This window comes from Balaenoptera physalus, assembly GCF_965194825.1.
Source record: "Balaenoptera physalus genome assembly, chromosome: 13".
Classification (NCBI taxonomy): domain Eukaryota; kingdom Metazoa; phylum Chordata; class Mammalia; order Artiodactyla; family Balaenopteridae; genus Balaenoptera; species Balaenoptera physalus.
The window spans coordinates 67,722,070-67,735,243 of NC_138892.1; the positions used below are offsets into that span (position 1 = coordinate 67,722,070).

At 41.4% G+C, this 13,174-nt stretch overlaps 2 protein-coding genes across 3 annotated transcripts in view; one reads left to right on the forward strand and one right to left on the reverse strand.

Moving 5' to 3' along the window:
• Positions 1-238: 238 nt before the first annotated feature.
• LOC309641912 (uncharacterized protein) lies at positions 239-13,050 on the reverse strand (the record flags this gene model as incomplete). Its single annotated transcript, XM_082422653.1, has 2 exons — positions 239-11,552; positions 12,326-13,050. The coding sequence occupies 2 exons, from the start codon at positions 13,048-13,050 to the stop codon at positions 11,420-11,422; spliced, it is 858 nt and encodes a 285-aa protein (XP_082278779.1). The 3' UTR covers positions 239-11,419.
• SLC38A1 (solute carrier family 38 member 1) overlaps positions 12,503-13,174 on the forward strand; it is a 69,422-nt gene continuing 68,750 nt past the window's right edge. The window contains exon 1 of one of the 2 annotated variants that reach the window (XM_082422593.1): positions 12,503-13,126. The gene's annotated coding sequence lies outside the window, so the exon portion shown is untranslated. The remainder of the gene's footprint in view (positions 13,127-13,174) is intronic. The other variant, XM_082422592.1, reaches the window with a different exon arrangement.

Sequence of the window (13,174 nt, forward strand, 5' to 3'; positions counted from 1 at the left end):
TATTTGGCTGCGTTGGGTCTTCATTGGTGCACGTGGGCTTTCTCTAGTTGCAGGGAGTGGGGGCTACTCTTCGTTGCGGTGCGTAGGTTTCTCATTGCAGTGGCTTCTCTTGTTGCAGAGCATGGGCTCTAGATGCACGGGCTTCAGTAGTTGTGGCTCGCTAGCTTAGTTGCTCCACGGCATGTGGGATCATCGCAGACCAGGGCTCGAACCCGTGTCCCCGGCATTGGCAGGCAGATTCTTTTTTTTTTTTTTTTGAAGGCTGCTGAGTTTTCCACTGTGCAGACATAATTGCTTTCACTAGCCCCCTCCGAATGAACATTTCGGATGTTTCTTTATCTTTCTGTAACCAGCAAGCCTTTTTTTTTGTTTTTTGTGGGTTTTTTTGCTCATTGCGTTGTGCTCAGAAAAGATGCTTGATATGATTTCAATTTTCTTAAATTTACTGAGGCTTGGTTTGTGATCCAAGATGTGATCTAGCCTGGAGAATGTTCAGCGTGCACTTGAGAAGAAAGTGTTAACCTGCTGTTCTTGGATGGAATGTCCTATAAATATCCATTAAATCTATCTGGTCTATTGTGCCATTGAAAGCTTGTGTTTCATTACTAATTTTCTGTTTGGATGATCTGTCCATTGGTGTAAGTGAGGTGTTAAAGTCCCCCGCTATTATTGTGTTACTGTTGATTTCCTCTTTTATAGCTGTTAGCAGTTGCCTTATGTATTGAGGTGCTCCTATGTTGGGTGCATATAAATTTATAATTGTTATATCTTCCTCTTGGATTGATCCCTTGATCGTTATGTAGTGTCCTTCCTTGTCTCTTGTAACATTCTTTATTTTAAAGTCTATTTTATCTGATATGAGTATAGCTACTCCAGCTTTCTTTTGATTTCCATTTGCATGGAATATCTTTTTCCATCCCCTCACTTTCAGTCTGTATGTGTCCCTAGGTCTGAAGTGGGTCTCTTGTAGACAGCATATATATGGGTCTTGTTTTTGTATCCATTCAGCGAGCCTGTGTCTTTTGGTTGGAGCATTTAATCCATTCACGTTTAAGGTAATTATCAATATGTATGTTCCTATGACCATTTTCTTAATTGTTATGGGTTTGTTTTTGTAGGTCCTTTTCTTCTCTTGTGTTTCCCACTTAGAGACGTTCCTTTAGCATTTGTTGTAGAGCTGGTTTGGTGATGCTGAATTCTCTTAGCTTTTGCTTGTCTGTAAAGCTTTTGATTTCTCCATCGAATCTGAATGAGATCCTTGCTGGGTAGAGTAATCTTGGTTGTAGGTTCTTCCCTTTCATCACTTTAAATATGTCATGCCACTCCCTTCTGGCTTGTAGAGTTTCTGCTGAGAAATCAGCTGTTAACCTTGTGGGAGTTCCCTTGTATGTTATTTGTCATTTTTCCCTTGCTGCTTTCAGTAATTTTTCTTTGTCTTTAATTTTTGTCAGTTTGATTACTATGTGTCTCGGCATGTTTCTCCTTGGGTTTATCCTGACTGAGACTCTCTGCGCTTCCTGGACTTGAGTCACTATTTCCTTTCCCATGTTAGAGAAGTTTTCGACTATAATCTCTTCAAATATTTTCTCGGGTCCTTTCTCTCTCTCTTCTCCTTCTGGGACCCCTATAATGCGAATGTTGTTGCGTTTAATGTTGTCCCAGTGGTCTCTTAGGCTGTCTTCATTTCTTTTCATTCTTTTTTCTTTATTCTGTTCCATGGTAGTGAATTCCACCATTCTGTCTTCCAAGTCATTTATCCGTTCTTCTGTCTAAGTTATTCTGCTATTGATTCCTTCTAGTGTATTTTTCATTTCAGTTATTGTATTGTTCATCTCTGTTTCTTTGTTCTTTAATTCTTCTAGGTCTTTGTTAACCATTTCTTGCATCTTCTCGATCTTTGCCTCCATTCTTTTTCCGAGGTCCTGGATCATCTTCACTATCATTAGTCTGAATTCTTTTTCTGGAAGGTTGCCTATCTCCACTTCACTTGGTTGTTTTTCTGGGGTTTTATCTTGTTCCTTCATCTGGTACATAGCCCTCTGCCTTTTCATCTTGTCTATCTTTCTGTGAATGTGGTTTTTGTTCCACAGGCTGCAGGATTGTACTTCTTCTTGCTTCTGCTGCCTGCCCTCTGGCGGACAATTCATATTTTTATTTTAAAAAATAAGATTTGATTGGCAAATTTCCTATTCTATAAATTAATTTAGGAAAAATTGCTATCTTCAGGCTGTTCAGGAGTGTGGTATATTTCTCATTGTACTCAGATCTTTATTTATACATTAGCAAAATTTTATACTTTGAAAAATATAAAAAGATAGCCTATACATTTTGTGTTAAGAGAATCCTTGGGTATTTTAGGTTTTCATTGTAAATATTTTATGTGTGTGTTTAAATTGAATTATAGGTGTGACAAAAGTTTAATTGTTTTCTTTTATTGACTTATTAATAATCCTAAATTCATCTGGAATAATAAACAGTAATAAATAATAGCATCTGATAAAAGAGACACCACAACTGAGGAGAGAAGAGAAGGCATTTTCACAACGGATAGTGGAATAATTGGTTAGTGATTTGGAACAAATCAGTTTAGATTCTTAACTCTCCCTAGATGGATTAAAGAATTAAATGGGTGGAAAAATATCTAAGTCATAAGAACTAAAGCCAAGTTCTGGTGTATATTATCTTCTCTCTGTATAAGAAATGAATTTGTAGGTCTAAGAAAAAAAACCTCAACAGTTCATTGACATAAAAATTTTGACGTCTGAACATAAAAAAAAATAAAAGGCAGACAAAAATGGAGAAACTGTAGCTACAATTATGACTTTTAAAATATAAAAAGCTTACACAAATGGATTTAAAAACACTAAAATATTAGGAGAAAATGAGTAAAGCACATGATACACAATTCAGAGAAGAAATAAAAGGTCTAATAAGCACATTTAAAACGTTCAATAAAACTGGTAACAAAAGAAATGCAAATTAAACCCAGAAACTCTTGTTCACTTACTAAATTAATTAAAGTGAGTAAAATTATAATACCCAAGAATGCTGAAGATTCAATGCCATGAGCAGTTTCATATACTATTGTTTTGATGCATACTTTCTTTCTAGAAAGTGATTTTAAATTTGTAGCAAGTATTTTAAAACATAGATACATTTTAACCCTGGAAATCCACTTCTAGAAATTTATCTATGGAAATAATCAGAGATGAGGGAAAAGTTTTATACACTTATATAAAAAAGTAAAAATCTGAAATCAATGAGAATGATTGCAAAACCGTATGAGGGAATACTTTGTAGTCTAAAAATTTTATGTTTTTGAAGAATTTTTAATGACATAGTAAAATGATCAAAATTTAATGTCACCAAAATACAAAAGTGGACATGATTCTGATTGTAATAATGGTATGCACATATACAAAATGAAGTAAATGTCAATAGTGGTTATCTAGAGTCTGTAAGCTTATGAATGATTTGGGTTTTCTTCTTTACATTTGACTGCATTTTCCAACTTTTCCACAGTGAGAATAAATTTTATAATTGTGTGTATGTGTGTGTGTGTGTGTGTATTTAAAAAGTAAATGGGAGGTAAAGAATTGGAAACATATTGTTAACTGTTCGAATCTTGGCCCTTAAATGGAAGAAAGACGAGAGCTATAGCCAGAGAGAAATGTAAAATCAAAGGAAATTTCCTCCCTCCACGCCACCACCACCCCACTTCTCCTCCATCCTCTCTTTCTTTATTTTTCATGATGGGAGAGGCTTGAATACTTTACAGGCAGTAGAGCAGAGGATGAAAATACCATAGTAGAAAAATAAATGCAGGAGTAAGTTTCCAAAGGAGAACAGAAAATCAGATAAAGAACACTGCCAAAGGAATTAACTTTGAACACATTTGTTGAACAAATGAATGAATGAACGAATGAACAAATGCCAAGCAATAAGACAATTTTCTTTCATTCTGTTCCTTTTCAAAATTTAAAAGGAAAGATCAGTGCATTTTTTTGATCAAAGTTACAATATTGAATATAGAGAAAGAACTATTGAATTCATTATAAAATTGATATTGCTAAGTGCTTTGTATCTTAACTATAGGATGATGTCTAAATACTAACTGTTATAAGAAGAACAAGGATGAACAACAGGACAATTAACTTATAACTGTTTTTCTAATTCACAAAATTTAATTAGACTCCATTTACAAATGTTAATTTCATACAGCAAATGTGACTTAGAGAATGCTGGCACTTATCCAGGTAAGTCTGGAAGTAAAAACCACACTTGCTATTAAGGAATGATCATTTTTAGGTGGTTGGGGCTCTGAATTTTCCAGATAATTCCCATAAACTAGAACCCTGTTAAACTAAATACATTACTTAAAAGTTTTTTGTAATTTTTAAAATTTTTATTTCTTCTTGAAGTATAGTTGATTTACAATGTTTCAGGTGTATAGCAAAGTGATTCAGGGATATATATATATATATATATATATATATATATATATATATATATATATATATATATATACATATATATATACACATATATATTCCTTTTCAGATTCTTTTCCATTATAGGTTAATACATTACTTTACTTTTTAAACACAGGTTGACGTTCCTTTTTTCCTTTTCCTTTGTCATTCAATAGACATTTACCCTTGATGTTTTAAAATGGTAATTTATTCATCACAAGATTCCAAAAATGGCTATTCATTTGATTTGTATATATAGGCTCTCAGACTTTAAAAACTTAGCTAAATGTACATTTGATAAATATTTTATATATATATTTTTAATATTCCTTGTCATTTTAAGGACCTGAAATTTAAATTCAATAGAAAAGAATTAGAGCTACTTAACTGTAAAGATATTCTATTTATTCATTCATACATTCATTAATTGGACAAATATTTATTGAGCTTCTATTATGTCTGAGGTGCTTGGAAACAGTTAAAAACATGTCATCTTCCTTTATGAAGCTTGCAGACTGGTGGGGAAGATAGTCTCTGAATAAATCATTTCAATGGGTTTCAGAAACTGCCAACTCAGGCAAGTGACTTCTAAACTGTTGTGGAGAGATTATGTGGCCAAGAGTGGCTGGAGGGAGACCAGCTAGGAGGCTCTTGTGGAAGGCTAAGGCGGGGTAACAAAGTGGGCTGCAGGGAGAAAATATTTTACCTCCTATGTAGATGAATAGATCAATGATGGCTCTCCCTCAGCCCACACATTAGATGGCCCCCGTCAACTGTAGCATCCCAGGTATCTTGGGGAAGGAGCACAGAAGGTGAGAGTGGTGCCTTAGTTAATTCGTCCCCTTTCAGTATATTGCAATGTATTGCATTTCTGTATGCTTGCTTGAGTGAATTTACAAATTATATTTTCTGTTTTATCTACTTTAACGTGTCCTCCAAAAATGGACAAAGTAGATTTAAAAGATTCCTCTAAAGAAACTTCAGATGAAAAATAATAATAATACAAGCATAAGGAAATAAGAAAAAGTAGAGCTGACACTTTCACTCCTAGAGAGAGCTCTTTGGTCAGCCACATTGCAAGGTAAAGCAATGACCAGCTAATCAAATGTGATAAGAAGTCCATCAAGACAAATTCAGAATTATCAAGTAGGGCCCATGGCTCACTTCCATAACCATGAATGATGACCTCCATCTAAGTGTACCTTTGTAGAGTAACAGTGAAAAAATAAATCTTTGTCAATTAGTGGATAGGATTAAGAACTGAACAGCTTGATTTGATAAGTACAGCCAACAGTACACTGCCTCCATTGGGTCCCCGTGTCTCTGTGAGGTCCTTTTTCCCTTAAATTCAAGAGTCAAAATTAACCAAATTTGGAACCAGACTCGTGAATTGCTGTATGACAGAGTGTTAAACTAAGATTTTAAAAATAAAGTATATTGAATTAAACTTATCTCACTAAAATGTTAATATTTTAATAATAATTAGAACTATATTTTAGTAATAAAAAATATTAACAAATAAGTGTAAAATCCTGCTATTTAATTTTAAGTTTTGTGAATGTTTTTAATGTACATAATAAACAGGACAGTAATACACGTGTATTACTGACAAGTATATACAAGTACATATTATGTTGCAGAAGTAAAATCAAGATGTTTTTAAGGATGAGGTACGTTATCAATGCCTTTTGAAGAGAACTTTTCCCAGAAGTGTGTTACTAGAGGCTCATACTAGTTATGGCTGTAAGGAGTTAGGAAAAGGAACAAATGCTAGGAGTATTTAGAAGGTGGAGTGATTATTCCTGGTGATTATTCCTTTGAAAATGCTCACTGGATCATGTCCATCACCCCCTCCCTATTAAAACCCTCAGCATAAAGAGGATAGAATCCAAGCAAGGCTCATGTCTTCTGAGAAGCCTCCTCTGATTCCCAGCCCAGTGCATGTGCCTCTGTTACCCTAGAGAGCCATACTGAGTCCTTTTCCTCACAGCACTTCTCTCCATCTATAAATCGTACATTCAATGGCGAGATCATTTGTGGAATGTTGATCTTTCCAAGCTCCATGAAAGACTAGCAGAATGCTTGGCACTTAGTAAATGTTTTTCAAAGAATGCATCAATTGGATGTGAAGGGTGAAGGAGACACTAAGATACTCCCCTACCTCTCGCCTGAGCAGTTGTGACCACGATGGTACGGTTTCCCAAGATGGGTTCTATGGGGGAGAGGAGAGTTTGGGTTGGGGGAAGAAAGGATGGGTTCAGTTTTGGACATGTCACATCTGAATCAAAAACCTTGAGTATTTTATCTTAGAAGTACATATATGTGTGTGTGTGTATAGTTAACTATAAATATATCAATAAATCTCTTATTAAAATTACCCCATTTGTGATTATGAATTAGCATTGGATGTCTAAAATACAACTGAATAAATAGTCCTTCAAAATCAAGCACACTGAAAATTACTGGGTTTTTCCTATTTTAAGAACAATTACTTTGAAAAGAAACATTTTAGTAAAGCGTGTTACTCTACTCAAGTAATGAATAGAGTTCTTCCCCTTTTATTGCTTCCCAGAAGGAATAGAAAAAACGAAGACAAAAACCAACCCTTCCTCCCCAAAGCTACCTTTTCAGCAGAGAAGACAAAAATTATATTTCTGACCAGCAAGATTTTAGCATCAAATAGCCCCCCTCCAACTTCCTGAGATGACCCTGCCCTCGTACTGGCCTGAACTAGCTCACGCTATGCATCTGTGGCTTGTTTCAGATTTTCCTGCCTTCTGATCTTGTCATTCACTTTCTCATTTTCTCATCTATATCCCCACTTCCCTTGATGCCTTTCATCACTTCCCTGCTATCGCTTTGATTTCTCTCACTCTTGGATGAAGATCTTTTCTCCGGCTATATTGCCTTCGGACACCCAAACTAGTAAGAAACTAAAAATAACCACATCGGATCAGGACTAAGGAACAGTCAGCCCTGTATTCTGTTTCCCAAAGTATCTCTAAGGGTTTACAGAGGGTTTATAGGTCTCCCCTAGCCTAGCCACCTGAGTATTTAATTTTGATCTGTCATTTATGAATTTATGTTATCCTTGCTTTGAATGAATACTCTCAAACATGCTTTTTACCTTTACTTGCCTGATTCCAAAGCCTGTGCCCTTACCTTCTGTGCTATTTGTGAACATCTCTGTGCATTATTTTTAGGATGCAGACTCCCAGAAGTGACACCAATGGGATCTAAGTTCTTCCTATTTATTGTCAAATTATTTTCTGGTAATTAGTATTATTATTTATTAAATACCTAAGATAAGTTGTGACTTATTTTAAGTGTTTACACATATTAACAAACATACGTCATATTAACTGTATAAGGTAGGTATTATTGTTTATTTCCATTTTAAAGATGAGGAAACTGAGGCACAGAGAAGTTAAGCAACTCACCAAAGGCCACAGACCTAGTAGGCTGTGGAGCCAGAATTAGAACTCAGAAAATTTGGCTTCAGAGCCCACATTCTTAATCACTAAATTGCTACCTCACATAAAGTTGTGCTAACTTACACTGGCACCATTAAAAAGTATAGATGTGATACTCGATTTGGGAACACTTCTACTTTTTAATTAATACATTCTTATGTAGAGCCTAAACTGCGCTTCCTCACTTTAACAGTAAGGTTTGGAGTTAACCTGAAGGACTAACTATTCTCTAATAAATACCTTGTCTCCTTAGTCCCGTAGTGGGAAGAATGGGAGTAGAGGTGTGGGCTTGACAGCTGTTTCAGTATGGAGTGAGCATTAGAGAATACTTTGTGCCTATAAACTTGGGCTTTGAATATTCATTGTCTTGTGCTTATTTCTGCAAAGTGTGCAGAATAGTAACAGATACCATTTACTGTGCACTTATTACATGCCAAGCACTGTGGTGAATACTCTGGAGACACAGAGTCATTCGATCATCAGATGGGTCTCATTACCTCATCTGGTAACATGCTAGGGAGATCCACTCAAGTTGAGCTGCATAACAATGCAAACATGTCGGGTAAATTAGACATTAAACTTCTGGGACAGATCACTGGCCCTGGTTCTCTAGTTGAGCTTAAATGAATGAAACTGTATTGCCATATAGTCGCAATACCTAACAAACCCTAGTCCCTGCTTCCCTAACTGTGACCCTACAAAGCTGACCTGGGCTGAAATCAGAAACAGTAGACATTTTTTAAGAAGCCTGCTCTGGGATTTTAATTTAAATTCAGTTTAGAATCAGTGGGAGCTGTTGACCTCCTGCCAGAGCCAGTTACAAATCTGATGAGGTAGAACGTCCATCGCAATGCTGGAAGAGGTGACAGCAGGCCCTGTCACAGTGCTACCAAGGGGGTAGGAAACATGGCACCACGTATCTGCAGAAGGATAGGCCAGACAACTGGGGGCTCTTTTAGTTGCAAATTTACTTTTTGCTGTGGCTGCTTTAACTAACTCTTATTGTCAAAATATTGTCATCTATGGATGAGATCCAAGGAACATCAAAGTTGGTAAAAAGGGTTAATCAGGCAAAGAAATGTGATTACATCAGTCAAAAGAAACACTAATAATTTTAAAGACCATCTGTTGTTTTAGGGCAGATCCTATCAATAGGACTGAAAGACTGATTTCAAAATAAATAACTTAGTTTCTAATGAGGTAAGATTTTTTTCAGATGGCTGTACTACTTCTGTTACAAATAGGAACTGCTCAGGACACTTATTCTGCAATAACCGCACCAATTGACATTTCTATTTTTCATCATTGTCAAAATTCAGACTGTCCTATAACCAATTGAAAAGGAAAAACAGCTATACATCTTCAGAAGGTAGTTTTGGTACTATTTCAAAATTCATGCACAAGAAGTCTACTGGTATCAGACCAGATACATTTGGACAGCTTTGAAAACCCATGGAGGAAAGCACCTTTTCTCTGTAAGCTCACAGCTGTCCTATTGGGCAACCCAGATGGAGAAGAGGTACAACCGGGTGAGTACAGGGTGAAGCTGGGATGAGAGCAGATGTGGCTCAAGTTCAGGCTGAATCTGCTTTGGGAAGTGATTGATCTTTCTTCACAAAGCTGCCCCTCCTTCCTGGAACCATCCAGAAAGGGCCTATGGAGCTACTAGAAAACTCCCAGGTGACCTGAGGTGATTCAGTTCTCCTTTCACACTAGAGCTTCCTGCTCCCACCTCACTTTCAGATACAGAATTTTTCTTTTCTCAGTTCCATAGGGCAGTCCACAGTAAAACCCATTAATGTGTCCTGACTACCTGAATATCTTTTGGGGAAATCTACTCAGTTGTAAAGGTCCACAGTAACATTAGATACGAACGACGATGCTCTTGGGGCTCAGAAACCTATTACAGAGCAAACTGACTCCTGAGCTCTCTGGCAATAGGGAAGTGGTCCCCATGTGAAGGCAGAGGGGCCTGGGACTTGTCCTACCTCTTGGTCCTCCAAAGGCGGCTGTTCCAGCCGCGGGGAACATTTTAGAGCCAGGCATAGAAAACTGGCTTTGGTGTCAGCTCTGGATGTAAGACTAGATATGCCAATCAGAGCTGGGTGGACTTGGCATAAATTTCTTAACCTCTGAATCAGGGGTTAGGATGGTCTGCAACCTCTTAGGAATGATGTGGGGATTAAACGAGAGACCGTCTGTAAGGTGCTTATCCTGTTGCTTGTCTCTCGGGAAGCACACAGTGAATAGCAGTCATCATCACGACATCCCTTTCCCCCATTTGAGACCACAGCAATTGGGTTTAACTGCTGGGCTACTGAAAGGACTGCTGAAAGGAAGTGTCACCTACCAGCAGTTTTGGAAGAAAGCCGCACTGCGATGACCAGGCACTCGTCCTGCCAACACCACCCACACTCTCCTTCCCCCCAATCCTCCCCACAGCAGCTTCTTCACTTCAGCCTCCATGTTGATGTCTACACTTCAGTTCCAGGTTGTCAGCTAAAATCCAGATAAGGGGTGAAGATCTTTGCGCACTCAAGGCCCAAGAGTGTCTATTTGCAAGTGGTCATAGCATCACGGTTAAGCCTGAGGGTGGACTTTGAATTCAGGCCTGAATGGGAACCACTTCCCTCACGTCCCCTTTCACCACTTACTGTCTTAAGTGAACGTGGCCAACTTAGCCTCTTCAAACCTGCTTTTTTGTTTATACAAACAGGATAATACCGAATTGAGTAGTTGAAAGGATTACATGTAATAATATTTATATGTAAAGTGCTTAGCACACTAGTTGGCAAGGAGTGAGGCCCAACTCATCACTATTGAATCCAGTTTTTAAAATGTTGTTTAACTGCAGTTTTTGGTGCACAGAAACTAGCAAATAAGTTAAAACTGTAATCAAAAGATAAGCTTTCGATCAGATGCTCTCCAAACACTGGTGAATACACATGATGATAAAAAAGGTAAACATTTCAACTGGCTTATGGAGCTATGCTCACAATCTACCTACTTTGCCTGTTCAGATTTCCTACCTTATTCATAAGAATTATCTCTGCCAGGCAAGGTGCACACTACTTATAATTAGTAATCTCATCCTAAATTAGCTTCCTCTAGGAAGGAAGGGGGAGAAGAACCAACTTTCTGGTGACCTGTAGAATATTACTATGACATGGGTCCTACTAACACTCTTTTTTACAAATCGGGAAACATGACTAAAGACAAAAGTTAAGCAGGGGAGGGATGCAGTGTTTGCGGCAGAATTTGATGGCAGGTCTGTCTGAACGAGGCTGCCCATTATCTTCCCTTCTGTTTGCACTGCCTTTCAGTTTCTCAGGTTTATTCAAGAGCTGGCCTTCAGAGTAGAGTTCTCAGATAGCCATTGTTGAACTAACGAAGACCGTTTTCTGCCACTGGACGGAACGAGGATTTTAGTCAGTTACGAGGAGTTTGGTTGTATTCTCGCGTTTCCAGCGGTGACTAAAAAGCCATAGCCACTCGGTGACAGAGGCTACTCGGTCTGCCCGCTTGAAATGCTCCAGGTAGATTAATTTTTGAAAGATGATTCACCTTCCCTTTCCTGTTTTGATGGAACACGGAGACGGAACCGTTCCTGTCAATAAAAGGCTCGAGTTTCCACCTCGCAAATTCGCGCTGTGCTGACAGTGTAATTGGCTGACGCGCAGGTGGGATTTCCTGTCGCCATTTTAAGGAAACACACTCCCCTGCAAGGAAGTGCCCAGTCAGTTCAAGGGGGCTGTGCCTGGAACAAAGAGTGAGCAAAAGAAAGGGAAACGGGCCCAGCTGTCCCAGGCCCCTCCGTCCTGCGCCCTCGCTCCCCGCTGGCCCCCGACTTGGAGCGCCGGGCTCCCTGAACCCCGACGCGCCGAGCCCGGAGCGGAATCACGTGGGGTCTCCCCGCCGGGCCAGAGTGCGCCCGCAGTTCAGCAAAACCACCCAACGCCCCAAACAGAGCCCCCCAGAACAGATCTCGGGGAGGGCTGGCGAGGTCTGCGGGTGCTGGATCCGGAAGAGAGGAGGTGCTTCCCACTGGGGGTTGCGGACAAAGGGTTTCCAGAGGTGCCGCGTTCCCCGCTGCCCCGGCCGCTTCGGCTCCCTCCCCGCCGACCCCAGCCATTTCGGCGCCGTCCCGGGGGGAGCCGACACGCTGCTCCCTAGATACCCGCGGCTCCCGCGCCGCTAGCGGCTCGCGGGGCTGCGCGCGGACCAGCCACTCCCACGGCCATCCTCACGCGGCGCCCTTCCCACAATGCAACTCCCCTCGCTCCCGCGCCCCGGCCCTGGCGCTGACCCCAAAAGCGCCCCCCCAGCCCCGCAGGCCGCAGCCCTCCTCTCCTCCTTCCGCGCCCTCCAAGCCGCCCCCACCTCCTCCATCCCCGAGGGCTCTCCAGCCGCCGCCGCAGCTGGGCTCTGGGCTCGCTGCCAGGCCCCAGGGGGGCGTGGGGCAGGTGTCCAGGCTGCGCGCAGCCCCTGCTCCCGGTGCCGCTGCCGGCGCGCCCCGCACACGCACGCCCCGCAACCCCTCCCTCACGCCTCCCTTCTTCCCGGATGCTCAGTCTCCGCCGGCCGCGGTCGCTGCATCCTCGGCGGGCGGCGACAAGGAGGCAGCAAGGGGCGGCCGCCGGCAGAGGCACCATGTGACGGGCACCGCTGAGTGACACGCAGCTTCGGTTACAGAGCGGGCGTGCAGGAGGGGAGGCGACGGCACGCTGGACGCGGAGGAATAGCCTGACTTTCCCAGCTAAACCGTCACGAGCCATGGATGCACAGGGGCGACGCGCCCCCCAATAGGAGAATGACTGCGATTCGAGACCCTCGGCGGCCGAGCATGTGGCTGTAAGTGCGACGCTGGCGAGCACCTTGTGGGTGGGGGTTGGTGGTGGGGGGAGATTCTGATGCAATCGGCCCCGAAAGGAGGAGGAGAGACAGGAGAGCGCGGGCTGGGGCAGCCACGCCGCTCCGCCTGAAGGTCGCCGCCCTTCACCTTCCTCGGAAATCCGCCACGCCACGCTGAGCCTCCCCGCCCAGCCCTCACTGACGGAGGCCACCTTTCCTCCGCTGAGGCAGCCAGACCTTGACACAAAGGACATCGCACGGCCGGGGGAAAATCCCGGAAGGGCGGATACCTTGACGTCTCCTTTTGCCGCTTTTCCTTTATGGCCCGAGGTAAGGTGATTTCGCGTTCCCGGGGAGAGCTGAGGGAGCGGCGGCGGG